This window comes from Phytophthora cinnamomi, assembly GCF_018691715.1.
Source record: "Phytophthora cinnamomi strain GKB4 chromosome Unknown Contig0, whole genome shotgun sequence".
In the NCBI taxonomy this organism is placed as follows: domain Eukaryota; phylum Oomycota; class Peronosporomycetes; order Peronosporales; family Peronosporaceae; genus Phytophthora; species Phytophthora cinnamomi.
This window is the reverse complement of record NW_027150933.1, coordinates 46,003-59,481: the sequence shown is the minus strand read 5'-3', so window position 1 is coordinate 59,481 and position 13,479 is coordinate 46,003. Positions and strand designations below refer to the sequence as shown.

At 57.9% G+C, this 13,479-nt stretch overlaps 5 protein-coding genes across 5 annotated transcripts; 4 read left to right on the top strand and 1 right to left on the bottom strand.

Annotated features, from left to right (window-relative positions):
- Nucleotides 1-16: 16 nt before the first annotated feature.
- Nucleotides 17-1,219, top strand: IUM83_01715 (uncharacterized protein; the record flags this gene model as incomplete). The annotated part of the gene is made up of 1 exon (XM_067925589.1): nt 17-1,219. One exon carries the CDS (start codon nt 17-19, stop codon nt 1,217-1,219), a length of 1,203 nt encoding a protein of 400 aa, XP_067800665.1.
- A 280-nt stretch (nt 1,220-1,499) lies between these two features.
- On the top strand, nt 1,500-2,173 carry IUM83_01714 (Actin-depolymerizing factor; the record flags this gene model as incomplete). Its single annotated transcript, XM_067925588.1, has 3 exons — nt 1,500-1,502; nt 1,640-1,908; nt 2,014-2,173. The coding sequence occupies 3 exons, from the start codon at nt 1,500-1,502 to the stop codon at nt 2,171-2,173; spliced, it is 432 nt and encodes a 143-aa protein (XP_067800873.1).
- An 833-nt stretch (nt 2,174-3,006) lies between these two features.
- Nucleotides 3,007-3,966, top strand: IUM83_01713 (Carbohydrate esterase; the record flags this gene model as incomplete). The annotated part of the gene is made up of 1 exon (XM_067925587.1): nt 3,007-3,966. One exon carries the CDS (start codon nt 3,007-3,009, stop codon nt 3,964-3,966), a length of 960 nt encoding a protein of 319 aa, XP_067800876.1.
- Nucleotides 3,967-4,017: 51 nt separating this feature from the next.
- On the bottom strand, nt 4,018-11,738 carry IUM83_01712 (putative histone acetyltransferase; the record flags this gene model as incomplete). The annotated part of the gene is made up of 11 exons (XM_067925586.1): nt 4,018-4,152; nt 4,230-4,657; nt 4,724-4,891; nt 4,962-5,118; nt 5,186-5,311; nt 5,376-5,435; nt 6,462-7,184; nt 7,270-7,419; nt 7,562-8,731; nt 10,175-10,983; nt 11,081-11,738. The coding sequence occupies 11 exons, from the start codon at nt 11,736-11,738 to the stop codon at nt 4,018-4,020; spliced, it is 4,584 nt and encodes a 1,527-aa protein (XP_067800877.1).
- A 418-nt stretch (nt 11,739-12,156) lies between these two features.
- Nucleotides 12,157-13,477, top strand: IUM83_01711 (BolA protein; the record flags this gene model as incomplete). The annotated part of the gene is made up of 3 exons (XM_067925585.1): nt 12,157-12,910; nt 12,990-13,078; nt 13,151-13,477. 3 exons carry the CDS (start codon nt 12,157-12,159, stop codon nt 13,475-13,477), a joined length of 1,170 nt encoding a protein of 389 aa, XP_067800874.1.
- Between the last annotated feature and the right edge of the window lie 2 nt (nt 13,478-13,479).

The following is a 13,479-nucleotide window of genomic DNA, read 5'->3' as shown; positions in this document are numbered from 1 at the left end:
AAGCAGACAGACCAACATGCAGCGGCGATCGCAGACACCTGTAGCTGCCGCCTCAGCCGGGACTGTGAAGCACCTGCGAGCGCAGGGCTCGTTGCTGTACAAGCGCTCGACGCCGCAGCACTTGACGCTCGTGTCCGTGAAAGATGACGTCAAGGAGGCGCCGTACGAACGCGTCAGCGAGGCCTTCGGCGTCGAGAACCACCCGCATCTGCTGCACGCGCTGGAAGAAGGCGAGCCTGTGCTTCGTCGCCGCGTGCTGGAGGCATTGACTTCTGTGCTGAAGCTGCCGCAGGACCTCGTTGTGTCGATGAAGCACGGTCTTCTGGAGCTAGTTGAAAGCGGGATCACTGGCGGCTCCCACGAAGGGGTCAGCTCAGCAGCCCCCGCGAAGCTCAGCGACAGTGACGCTGAGCTACAAGCGCTCTCTGCGCACGTACTGAGTGTCATGGCAGAGTCTCCCTGCGGCCAGGCGGAGCTTCTAAAGGGCGAGACCATCACGCGGATCCAGCCCGTCTTCGCGGCCGCTGCCAACAAGCGTACGTGCCAGCACCTGTACGACGCGCTGCTGCTCCTGTCTGCCTCGTTCGCGGGAGCCCGTCAGCTCACAAGTGCCGGATACCTCCCTGTGGTGCTGGACCAACTCAAAGGCTGCCGCCTGAACGACGCGCTGCGGATCCGCGCGCTCAAGCTGCTCAAGAACCTGGTGAACGACGGCGTGGACGCCACGACGTTCCGCGCGCTGGAGCTGGGGGCGGTGGCGCAGTGCGCCAAGCGGCTGCACTCGCCCAACTGCGAGGTGCGCGCGGCGGCGTGCGACGCGCTGGCGGCCTTGGGCTTCGCGGACAAGGCACGCAAGGCGGTGGTGGAGCACGGCGGCGTGGTGCCCAAGCTGTGCGCGCTGCTGACGGACGCGCAGTGGCAGGTGGCGTCGGCCAGCGCCGGCGCGCTCATGAGTCTGGCGGCGCACGACGAGGTGAAGCGGCAGATCGTGGCCCACGAGGGCTTGGCGCCCGTGAACCAGCTGCTGCAGGCCAACAAGGTGCCGCTGCAGCTGCACACGGCCAAGCTGGTGGCGGTGGTCACGGCGCTGCCGGCGGCGCGGCGGCTGCTGGACGTGCCGGCCACGACGCTGCGGCTGCGCACGCTCATGCAGGACGAGAACGCGCTGCTGGCCAAGAGCGCCAAGGTGGCGCTGGCCGCGGTGCAGTGGCGCGCCTAGAGGCTGAGGACTAGGAGCGAGGGACTGATAGCGGAGACCTCGACTAATGCTGCGGCCACGTCAGACGATTCAACGAAACTGAGATGGATACGTTCGTGTGGCGCACACCATTGCGGGAGGGTTGACATCTGATTTGCATACTTTAACCCAGTGTAAAACTTCCCATACCGCGCAGCGGGGGGATTGATTTTCTCCCGCCTCCGCTTCCCCACTCACCAAAACTCAGCTCAAGGCTCAGCAGCTCCAGCTCCAGTTCCCCCAGTCGCTCAGTCAGTCAGCCATGGTGCGTTCATCCCCCGCTCTCCTCTCCTCCCCCTCCCCCTCTAGCTGCAGTAGCTGCTGTTGATAGACAGACAGGCAGACGCTGACGTTGTCCCTCTCCTCGCTCTCCCCCATTTGCCACTTGTCTCCTGTGCGCAGTCGTCCGGTGTCGGTGTCGATGATGAGGTCATCACGCAGTTCAACGACTTCAAGCTGAAGCGCGCGCCGCACGACTTCCGCTACTTCATCTACAAGATCGTGGACGACTCGGAGATCGTGATCGAGTCCACGGGCCCCAGCAGCGAGTCGTACCAGGACATGGCCGACAAGCTGGCGCAGATCACCAACGACTGCCGGTACGCCCTGGTGGACCTGGACCTGACCACGAAGGACGGCCGCCCCACCAGCAAGATCGTCTTCCTCTCCTGGTACGAGCCTCAAAGCAGCAGCAACAGAGCCCCGTTTGCCCCCTTCACACTGAGCAGCCGCCTCTAACCAACCGCCACGTGTTGTTGTTGTTTTTTTCCTCGCAGGTCGCCCGACACGGCCCGCATCAAGTCCAAGATGCTCTACGCCTCGTCCAAGGAGGCCATCAAGCGCGTGCTCATGGGTGTGGGCATCCACCTCACGGCCACCGACGCCTCGGAGCTCTCGCTCGAGTCCATCGAGGACGGCGTGGCCAAGTTCCTGTAGACAGAGCGCATGGATGCGTTTGGTAGATTGGCTTCGCCTCGTCCCCGTCGCGCGAAGTGATGCTCGAGTAATCCCAGCACGTTTGCATTTCTTTCTAGCTGCGTCCGCCCCCCTCCCCACCTACCCGTTGCTGTTTCGTCCTAGTGTGCAGCCAAGTGAGACCGTCGCAGCCATTGCAGCCAAGATACACAGCGCAAACGCAGCCCCTCCCTCTCGACGCTACACCTCGTCAGGTTGTCGCGCGAGAGCGTCTATCGCGACAATCCGGCGCGCTGCGTGCCTTTGCAACCTCCATCCAAATACTGGTTTACCGGGATGCAAAATCTCTGTCATTGATGCCGGTAAACCGGTGTCTTCAAACAAATCCGTAATCAGTTCTCAATCAGAATATCTACTCAACTACCTCTCTCACTAAGCATACTCAGGCAAAAATAGCTGTGTTATCTTATATAATACCGGTATCTACCGATACCGGGTACTTTCGATTTAGCACCTACCTTTACAAACGGATATCACTCGAAAAAATCTTTCATCACTACGCACAAACTTATATATCGGCGGAAGTATGCAAAACAGTTTCTTCCGGATCCAGAAAGACCTTTGGCGAGATCTTGTGTCCGCCTGTTTGAGAGAGTTCTTGCCTAATTTCGGATTTCTGATTTTCGGGAATTAGGTTTTGAGTTTCGAAACCGAGCCATTTGCTAACTCCTAATTTCGGGCGCCGACCGCTTTTTTTCGGGGTCTTGAGACTTGATATCCGAAAATAAGTGTTCCAGCCATTATTTTCGGGCTTCTTCGGCCGCGCAACCGACAGACCGCCTTCAACTCGCAAGATGGCGACTTCTTCACCTGCGCCACCGCTGCTGCTGCTGTCGCTCTCGCTGGCCGCGTGCACGTGCGTCGCCGGGCCCGTGGACGCGCCCAGCAGCGCCATGTCCGGCCCGGCCGCCGCGCAGATCGCGGGTCTGTGCGTGTTCGCGGCCGCGGGCGCCTTCCTGGCCTCCGTGTACCTGCTGCCGCGCTGGCTGCTGCGCCTGGTCGAGTGGAACTCGCACCCGTCCGTGCTCTGGAGCGTGCGCACGTCGGCGCGCGTGTGCGCGCTGACCATCGACGACGCGCCGTCGGCCGCCACGCCCGCCATCCTGGACGTGCTGCGCGAGCACCAGGTGCGCGCCACCTTCTTCGTCATCTCGGGCCGCATCCCGGGCCACGAGGACGTGCTGCGCCGCATCGTGCGCGAGGGCCACGCGCTGGCCAACCACCTCACGGAGGACCGCGCCAGCGTGCTGGACGAGCTGCACGTGTTCGAGCAGAAGCTGCAGGAGTGCGACCGCGCCATCGCCGAGTTCCAGCCGTCGCCCGACGACCAGGAGCCGCTCGAGACGCAGCAGCTGCTGCTGCAGCACAAGGCGCTCGGCCCCGACGCCGTGCAGCCCGTGCTGGACGTGAAGGAGCACGACGTGGGCGCCAACAGACCCAGAGGCAAGTGGATGCGCCCCGCCTCGGGCTGGTTCACCACGCCCATGAGGGAGATCACGGCGCGCCACGGCTACCGCATCTGCCTGGGCAGCGTCTATCCGCACGACGCGCAGATCCGCTCCGAGACGGTCAACTCGCTCCACCTGCGCGCGCGCACGAGCTGCGGCTCCGTCATCATTGTGCACGACCGCTCGTGGACCGTCGGCGTCTTGAAGACGGCGCTGCCGGAGCTCACGCGCAAGTTCTCGTTCGTGAGTCTGGACGAGCTCGTGACGTACAACGAGCGCAAACCGGCAACCAAAGTGACGATATAAGGCGGGGCCGACCGAGATGCTGTCTGTACATTAGACCCGGGTACTCGTCGGCTAGATGAACGCGTCGGGCGCGCTGTCTCGCTGCACTTCTGGATCCACTTGCAGCGATTCGCTTGACTCGATAGCTTCACTGGCGGCGGAAAAAGCAAACTGCATGTGCTGCGCTAGAATGAATTTACGGAAAAGCTGCATGGAGAACGATAAACAAGACGGGCTTCAGTCGCTAGTTGGCGTACAGTTTCAACTGCAGGAAGCTAGCTCACCTCGGTGTGGAAGCACTGGCGGAAGAAGTCGCGGCATCCAAGCTCGGTGTGGGCATCAAGGAACGAGTCCACTTCGAACAGAAGAAACTCATCGGCGTCGACTGCTGTCGGAGACTCGACCGCGAAGTTCTGGTGGAAAGAGCAAAAGTAGTACACGACATCACCGAAGAGGGCCTCGAGGAACCACACGAGCGCAAGGCGAGCTTTGTCGTCAAGTGACGGAGTCGGCTGCTCAGGTTGGTTGGGTTCTATCTCCACGCTTGGTTCGTCCGATGTAACGTGCTGAACATCCTCGTCTGCTTGCTGAAGCATTTCACTGACAAAGCTAGGAGTTTTGCTTGGACCAAACAGGTGCGAATCCGCCTGAGTAATCCGCGAGCTGTGAAGCGCATCACTTAGTATGTTTTCTAGAGATCGAAGAAGCGACTCTATCAATCACGATATACAATCACGTTAGCACGGTATGTGATATCGTGGGTATTTACGCAACTCACGGGGAAGTTCGGGGATATCCACTTTCTCCGGAACGAAAATGTCATCTGAGTCAATGTCGATGATGATCGCCGCTGTCTGGAGAATCTCAGCTGGGTATTCACTTGGTGTCGCCGTAGCCGGAGGCTGGACGTGAAGCGAAACCTTGTGAGTGGTATAAATACTGTTTCCTGATTAGTTGCACCAAACAACAGTGTTAGCTTGAAAACCAATACAGATAAATGTATAATGATAGCGTACGGATTCGAAAACGCTGATCCGTTCCGGAGTCCTTCTTTTGATACACTATCGCTCCTTCACAACCGATAAAAAATGGCGATGTGTTCACATCGGAGAAGAGACCCGCAGCACTCAGCTCAGAGCATGTTCGTACAGGACAAAATGGGATGTAAAAGTGCTACGCGCAAATACAGGATGAAACGTTAGAGGTAAGCAGCGAATTGATCAGTTCGACTTCAACGTACAATCCACTCGAATGGCTTGAGGAGTTCTCTTGTGGCCTCCGCAACAGCGACAAGAGCTGCAGAGCGTTCTGACACCAGTAGGATGGATTTGCCCACAAGAATTGTCGCTATAATACTAATGAGCGTCTATGAATACAAGAAACACTTTGTCAAAAGCGTCACTTCAAAGCAAGAACAAGACAACGCGTACCTGAGAGCTGATCTCCTTGAATACCGTACTCAAGGGCAAATCAGCCGTGCGGAGATATGGCTGCAAACAAAACCCCCTGTATTTGGGGCTAAGCAATCGGTGGGTTTTGGTAGAAACCTCAACAACGTATATCGATGACACTAGTTTGGAAACAATGTCCTCAGTCAAGTTATCCTGTGGCAGTCAGTACAATCGCAGCCAGTTAGTAAGGTGCAGCACATTGATATTGTGCGTTTCAAGCGTACCAATCCGTCAGACACAAATTGTAGCAGAAGTCTACGACTTCTCATTTGCATCGGCTCGGTCGCCAAGACCGTCAAAAATTGCGGGTGGTGTTGCGTGGAAGCCTCTTTCTCAGTTGGATCGGTAGCGAGATCACTGGTTGACATCGTGGGTGTGGACTTCTGTCGCCACAGAGTAAGGCAAACCCCAAACAAGTATCGGGCATTTGCCTTGTCACTGGAAACCAGAACTTCATCCTCCGCGAGTACAACAAAGTCATGAAATGAAGGCTTCGGAGTTGTGGCTAATGTACAACGTGATTAGTACTTCAGAATGATGTATCAAGAATACGAAGGTGTACATACCAGTACGTCCTGATGGAGAAAGAGGGTTCGCACTCGTTAGACAATGCACATTCTTCATCCAGTAATTCTGTCACGGTTAAATTCGCACGATAACAATGCGTGAGAGCCAGCTCCTCATCGCAGCGCAGTGATCCAAATGCATTACCAGGTATGTCGGATGTGATTTTGCTGCAGCTTCCTGCTGTTCTCCGGTACAAAACACTTCATAGGTGGCTTGATTTGCACTTTCAACGGAGCCAGATGGAAGTGATACCGAAGCAACCGAGACACTGTGGATTCCATGGCGCGCGAGCTCTTGAACTACGAGCACACGCTCGAAACTGTGGCGATTGCTTTGCGTCCCTTGGCCCCACAAATTTGGCGGCGGAGGCTGCTTAATAGGGACGAGCACAGCGTTGGCCTTAAGCTGCGCTTCGCTTTTCTTCCTCGATAGTTTGGGTATCGTTTCGCTTTGTCTTTCTTGTCGAATTGTAGCGCTTTTCTTCACAGTTGCCTGCACATGCTCACTCAGTCGTCGCAGTTGCTGGTCGGTCTCCAGGTCTTCCGTATCCACCACGAGCACCACATACAAGCTCGACGTCCGGAACTTGGGGTAGACCCCCGTCTGCAGCCACTCCCAGACGCAGTCCTGTGCGGCCCTAAACAAGTTGGCATACCGTGGCGGGGAGAACGGCTCGCTCTGCAGCTTCATGATCTGCTGCAGCGTCGCGCGGCGGACGGTCTCCGGGACGCGCGTGGCTGCGCTGCTGGTCTCGTTCTCCCCCACCAGGAACCTGTTGAACACGTGCCTCACGTGCCGCTGCACCTCCTCAAAGAGCGCCACGGAGAAGAGCGTGGTCTGGATCAGCGGCAGGAACCGCGTCTGCACGTGCACCCAGAAGCGCAGGTTGCCTTCCTCCCCCGGGAAGCGCTCGGCCAGGAACCTCATGAGGAACTGCGTGCGTCTGGCGTCCACCAGCACCTCGGCCAGCGGCAGCTCCCGCCTGGCCCGCAGCGCCTCGCACAGCTCCGTGTACTCGGAGCTGCGCAGGAACTGCGGGAAGGCGTCGCGCGTCATGTGCTCGCGCACGAGCGTCTCCACCCCATTGAACAGGTCCAGCGGGCAGTGGCCCGCGGCCGCCGCGGCCAGCACGCGCGCGCGCAGCGGCTCGGCGGCTGGCGGCAGCAGCAGCTGGTTGGTGGACTCGACTTGCTGCAGGTACGAGGCCACGATGTCCTTCGCCTGCAGAGATACAATAAAAATAATAAAATGTTATGGAAGGATTTTTATTTTATTTGCGTTGGTTTGGGGATTGTGCGCGGCTTACGGCGCGCGGGAGCAGGTCGCGCCGCCCGACCAGCCGCTTGTACTGGCGCACGCGGTGCAGGAAGGCGAAGCGCAGCTCCAGCGCCTGCGCCTCGCGCTCCGTGAAGCAGCGCAGGAAGAAGTCGCGGCGGAACGAGTCCTTGGCCACGGCCTCCAGCGTCAGCTCCATTTTTTTTATTTTTTTACTGAGGGTGGCCGATTTTTACTAAGCTTTGGCCAATCAGAGTCGACACGCAGTTCCCAGTGCAAGTTGAAGTGGAGGGCAATATCTTTATTATCAGGTAGAGGCTTACATTCAGGACGTGGATGGACACAGGTCGAATACGTGGATGGCTTGCGGTTCCGCCGGACCAGGCGGGACTTGCTCTTGCTCGACCTGGACTTGAGCGAGTGGCGGCTGCGTAGCCTGTGGTTGCTGCTGCTGATGGGGCTGGACTGGGTGAGCTGCTTGCTCGGAGATCTCCTGGACCCGCGGCGAGGGTCGGCAGTGGGGCGGGGCCGAAGATCAGCGCGTGCTCGTGCTCCTTGCCCTGGCGCCGGTAGCACGTGTCACACAACGCGTAGCGCGTGCAGCTTCGACACGACCAAAAGTTGGCGCGCGTGACCAGGAGGTTGCACTCGCGGCAAAAGACGTTCAGCTGAGCCACCTGCTCGTTGAAATAGTGGTGCAGCATCATCATCGTCGAGTGCTTGGCGCGGCGCAGAGAGTCGAACTGGTAGCCCGCGTACGAGCACAACTGGTGGAACATGAAGCGGCTGCCGAAGAAGCGCGGCACTTGACTACACCATGACGGCACAAGTGCTTCTGGACGACAGATCTTTTGTGGCCTATCTCCAACACAACCATCGTCTTGAATTGCCTCGTCGTCGTCAATCGCCACCAGATCAACCACCAGCAAGTCTTGTTTCAGCCGTTGGACTGCAAACTGGCATTTAGAGAATACCTCGCGCACCTTCACATCGACATTTTGCGTGCATAGGGGTGCAGACGGCGGCACGGTAGGCACTTCCTCCTTGATACGCGTAAAAACGCCACCCAAGGACAGCTTGCCACCTGCACGAGCAACCGAACTGTTCTTGCCGCGAGCTGCGAGTTTCTTGTTTTCGCTTGCTCGCTTTTGCTTCTCGTTCCTCGACATGATGCGTCCAAGGATACGCTCAAGTTCAGACGGGATGATATCTCCATCAAAGATAGGCGGAAGCTGGTTAGCTGGCCACACGAGCTCATCCGGATTCACAGACTGCACAGTCGTGCCGCGGGTCGACACGCCCACGCCGTTTTCCTCCTTCACAGACACGAACGAGGCTGACGGTTTAGAATCGTCCTTAGCTATCGTACCGCAGACGCTGTCGCTGAAGTATCGATCATACATTGTAGTCCAATCTTTGACGATCCCATACTCCTTAGCCTTGGTTAAGAGCTTGTTGTACCATCGACGTAAGTGCTCAGCACTAGGAGTTTTCTGAAATGGCGGGCGACACCAAAACACGTAACTAATCCGTTTCTGAGGTGGGCACGACCATATATGTACGCGGGAGAAGCCATGACGCCGCACGTAGTCGAAGTAAGCAAGCAAGATTAGGTGATAGGCCGCTGTCCGAGCACTTGCAGGTTTCAAATATCGCACACTATCCAAATAGGCGATGTATACAGCGCGTCGATTCGACTCCAACTCGCAATCGTCGCCAAATTCTTGTGCGTATATCGTGAAGAGACAAACCTCCATTCCTTCGTGCTTTTGGAAGAGATAGAGACCACGTGATAGATAGCTAATATGAGCTGGTATACGCTGTGCGATCGCGTTAGTCCCCGGACGTACTTGAGAAAGCAACTGGGAGTTCTCGTCAAATGTTCGCACCACAGCCTCTGGAACAGTCATCCGTTCGCCTGGAAATGATAGCGCTCGTACGTACAGGGTTTGAGCAGCGTCGTGCTCGCCAATTTCGTTTAGCCCACGACGCAAAAAGTTCTGGATAAATATGCTTAGTTCACAACTCGGGATATTGAGACACGAACTGTTTTGCGCGTGCTCATCGGGATCAGCGTTCAGGATCTTACGCATTGGAGACTCGGGAGGTGGTGTTGCTCGTTTACGGCGGCAGCGACACAGAGGACATACATATGAAGGGTCTGCCTCAATGGACAAGCCCTCAGCTTCTTTTTTTCGGACCTTCTCAGATTCATAGGCCCCAACCACCGGATTATAAAGACCACAAACCTGGTGCAACCACCTGTCACACTCGCCACACTTGACCCACGGCTCGACGCCGGGCTCGGACTTCTTCTTAATGAGAGAGTCTTGCAGAGCATCCGTATCATCATCAGGTTCACGATCTGCGGAGTTGCGATCCCTCGCCAGACGAGTTTTGCACTTTTGACACCAAACACGGGTGCCGTCCTCCGAAACAAAATAAACTGAGCCCTTCCGAATGTCAGTGCTGCAGCCTGCTGCACACTGTAAATGCGGCTGAGTGACGTCTAAGCACTGCTGATTGCACACAATGCAGGTATTTCCACGACACACGAGGCATACATGCTGCACACGCTGGCGCTTGGCTTGCCGGTTTTGCTCGGCTTTTACTGATTCATTGAAGCGATTCAGCAGAATTCCGGCATCAACGTGAATATAATGTGACTCGGGGTTGAAGAGCATTGCGTTCTCAAATACCAAACGGACGTCGGAAACGAAATCTTCAAGCTCCAAGTATTCTCCAGCAGCGAGATTGCGTTTAATAGTACCGAGGTCCATTGGGTGCTGCACGATTGTCGTATATGTGGGTAGCTCCAGTGCCACAGGGTCCACAGGCGTGTTGAACACACCATGACGATTCCGAGGGTCAGACATGAGCTTCAATAAAATATCAGTCACCTTCTCAAAACTTGTGAAACGGCCCTCTCGACGAACCGATGCGATGTGTTGTGCGATCTCGTCCGCTGTCATCTGCAGCGTCGGATTTACTTCTACAGGATCCACAATCTGTGCCTGTTGTCCTGGTGGTTTCCACCCAATGGGCAAACTCCTGTTGTCACCAAGCGTCCGGCAATCATACGGAAGTGGTTCCATGAGTTTCTGACTGATGCTTTGGCCATTGCTGCTCTTGGCACGGACAACCTGACGCGGTGTTACGGGTGGCAAGCCCACTTCGCCGTTACGCCGCCGCTGCTTGCGTGGAGAGAATTCTGCTCCATTCGCGTAGCCATTGCTAGTAGGCATGCCTGCAGTGTACGTTGCAGGAAGCGGGCGCTTCCGCACCTCACCCCGCGGAGATTTCGTCTGGGCCGTCTTGGTGCTCTTCTTGGGACTCTTGGCGCTTGACTTTGATCGAACTCCTTTTCCAGCTAACCTGTTCGCCAACGCCACTGCTGTTTCCTCCGGTGTTGCGCGTGGAGACAGCGGCTCCTGTTTCGTAACAAAGTCCACGACGCCGGTGGGTACGCACAGATTGCGGCGCTGAGGCTGCTTGCGCGCAAACTGCAAGGGTCGCACGGTAATGGTAACGGGGCGCGGCAGCAGGTCTGGTCGAGGCATGGGGCCCGACCTCCGGCGGTGCGCAGGCACCGGGCAGCTGAAGACGATTTTCGTCCATTCCGACTGCACCACGCGCTCGCTTGCCAGCCCAGCCTCCACCGCCGAGCTGAGCTTGCGCCAGAGCATGTACTTGACGAGTTCCGACAGGAACGCGTCGGACGCGCCCACGCCCGTGGAGATCAGCTCTGAACACAGCAACAGACAACGAGGCATCGTCAGCAGTCACGTCAGCCAACCAGCTCGATCAACTTCAATGCCAAATGTAGCCATCTCTGAACGAACCGACAATGAGGCGGAGGATGTTGGCGCTCGGGGTCTCGCGCTCGCCGTAGAAGAGCAGGAAGGCCGCGTCCTCCTCGTCCATCCGCCGCTTGCGCACGCCCGCGACATGGTGCTGCTCCCAGACCACGTTCTGCCGCGTCGCCACCTGGCGCTGCGGCTTCTTCTTCTTCTTGGGCGTCTCCTCCTCCACAGCCACGGGCCGCTCCGCTTCCTCTTCTTCCTCCTCCTCCTTCTCCTCCTCCCCCTCGTCCTCGATCTCCAGCACCTCCAGCTTCCGCTTGACGCGCACAGGCTCCTCCGCCTCTTCCGCCTCGAACGGAACTTCTTCTCTTTCTTCTGCCTCTTCCTCCTGCTGCTCGTCGCTGTCGCTGTCGATCGTGACGATCTCCGGCTGCGGCGCCATGAACTCCGTCTTGACGTCCAGCAGCCGCTGCGCCCGAGGCTGCGGCTGCGGCTGAGGCTGTGGCTGAAGCTGCTCCTCCTCTTCGTCCTCCTCCTCGTCGCTGCTGATGCTGATGTAGACCTGGCCGTTCGCCTCCACCTTCTCGCGCCAGCTGACGGCCAGCGGCCGCTGGATGGCGCGCTGGCGCTCGGCCTCGCGCTCGCGGCTCAGGCGCGGGCACGCCAAGAGGCGACTCGCGGCCTCCTGCACCTCCATCGCTCGCTCGGTGATGCCCAGACTTGCATACAAAAAACAGGTGCTTTTCACTGGCGAGGGCCCGGCGCGCGCCATTGGCTGGATCTTCAGGCGTAGGTAAAAACAAATGTAGCCATGTGAGTACCGTCACGGCCGCCAAGGGGCACGCAGGATGATTGAGCGGATGCCGCCGTCGCTCTCCATCGCCGCGAGGTTGATGGGCCATTGACACGCGGGCGTTGGCGGTCGCTTCCCGTCCTGCCGCGGGTCTCAGCTGCATGTTTGGCGCCCGTCCCAACCGCCGGCAGCCAGTGACGACACCTTTTGATGGGCCTCATCTCGAGAACGACCTGCCTGCTGGCTGCGTTTGCTTGCCTTTCTTGGGCTCACTTCACTTTGCAACTTGCTCCGCCTGCGCTGCCTGCTCTGCCCTGGAGAGATGCACATCACTGCCGCGGCTGCGAGACCCGTGCCCAAGCGCGAGCCGCCGCCGACGACGGAGACGAGCTTCCACCTGCCCGATCTCGTGGCGGCTACCGGGCATCTCGCAGCGGACACTGTCGGCTGGCCGCTGGCCCCGCCGCCGCACCTTCTTGGCCCGACATCGACGCCGTCACCGACGACTGTGACGTGTGCGGCCTCGACTGCGGAGCCGGCGGTGCTTCCTGGCTTCCCGTCGAAGCGACTCAATTGGACGCGTCGACTGGTCATCACCAAGCAGCCTGCGTCCGAGTTTTACAAGGACGAGGGCGGCAAGGCCAACGCGCTGGAGGTGGAGGTGACGCTGGTGGAGTTTAACGAGCTGGGAGAGTCTGCACGCTCCCCGGACAAGGAGTTCATCGACATCCCGCTGCGCATCCTGCTCTTCTTCGAGTCGGGGAAGCGCGTGGACGACACGGACCAGGAGATCTTCCGCTTCGTGGGCAACGACTACGATTCCGTGGTCATTCGGGCCTCAACACGCAAGGCTTTGGTGCAGTTTCGCCTCGAGAAGGTGAGTCGGCGCAAGGACGGCCAGCGATTCAAGCTACGCATTGAAGTGGATCAAGAGCAGTGTACCGCTAACGTCGCAGACCTCACCCCAGTCTTCACAAATGCGATCTGCGTGCTGTCGAAGCGCAAGCACCCGAGCTCGTACAATTCCGATTCGTCCGTTCGCGTGCGGGAACCTCCTCCGAAGGTGCTGAAGCGAGGTAAATATGTGTTTTGTGCTTGACAGGTTGGTGTTATGATGGTGATCACCAAGTTGTGTTTGCGTGTGCATACTAGCAGATTTAACCTCGATGGAAGAGCGGCTCAACAGAAAGATTGATGGAATCTCAGCGCAGGTTCACCACTTAATCCAGTTGATCCACAAGCAGGTTGGTTTGGCATTGTCCTAATGGAATTGGGCTTATCCGTGGTTACTGAACGTGCGCATTGTGCGTACCCAGAACGAGACCAAGCATAACCTGCCACCAGTGCCTCCGATGGTGCATTGTCCCCCTAGCGACAGCTCAATCCTCGAATTATTGCTTCGGTCCAATACTGTGGATGAGGGCCCTTGGCCGAAACCCGAGCCACACCTGTTTCCGAATGCGGTCATGCCTTACTTTGAAATCGCGGACGAGCCGTATCATGGCGTGGAGGTCGACCTCACGCCAGCGCCGGTTCCCCACCCAGTTGTGACCCCCTCAACTACGTCAACGACAACGACAACTCTTTCGGACGTACGTTCCAGCGAGATGACGAAACCTACGCTTCCATTCGGCGATATTTGAGC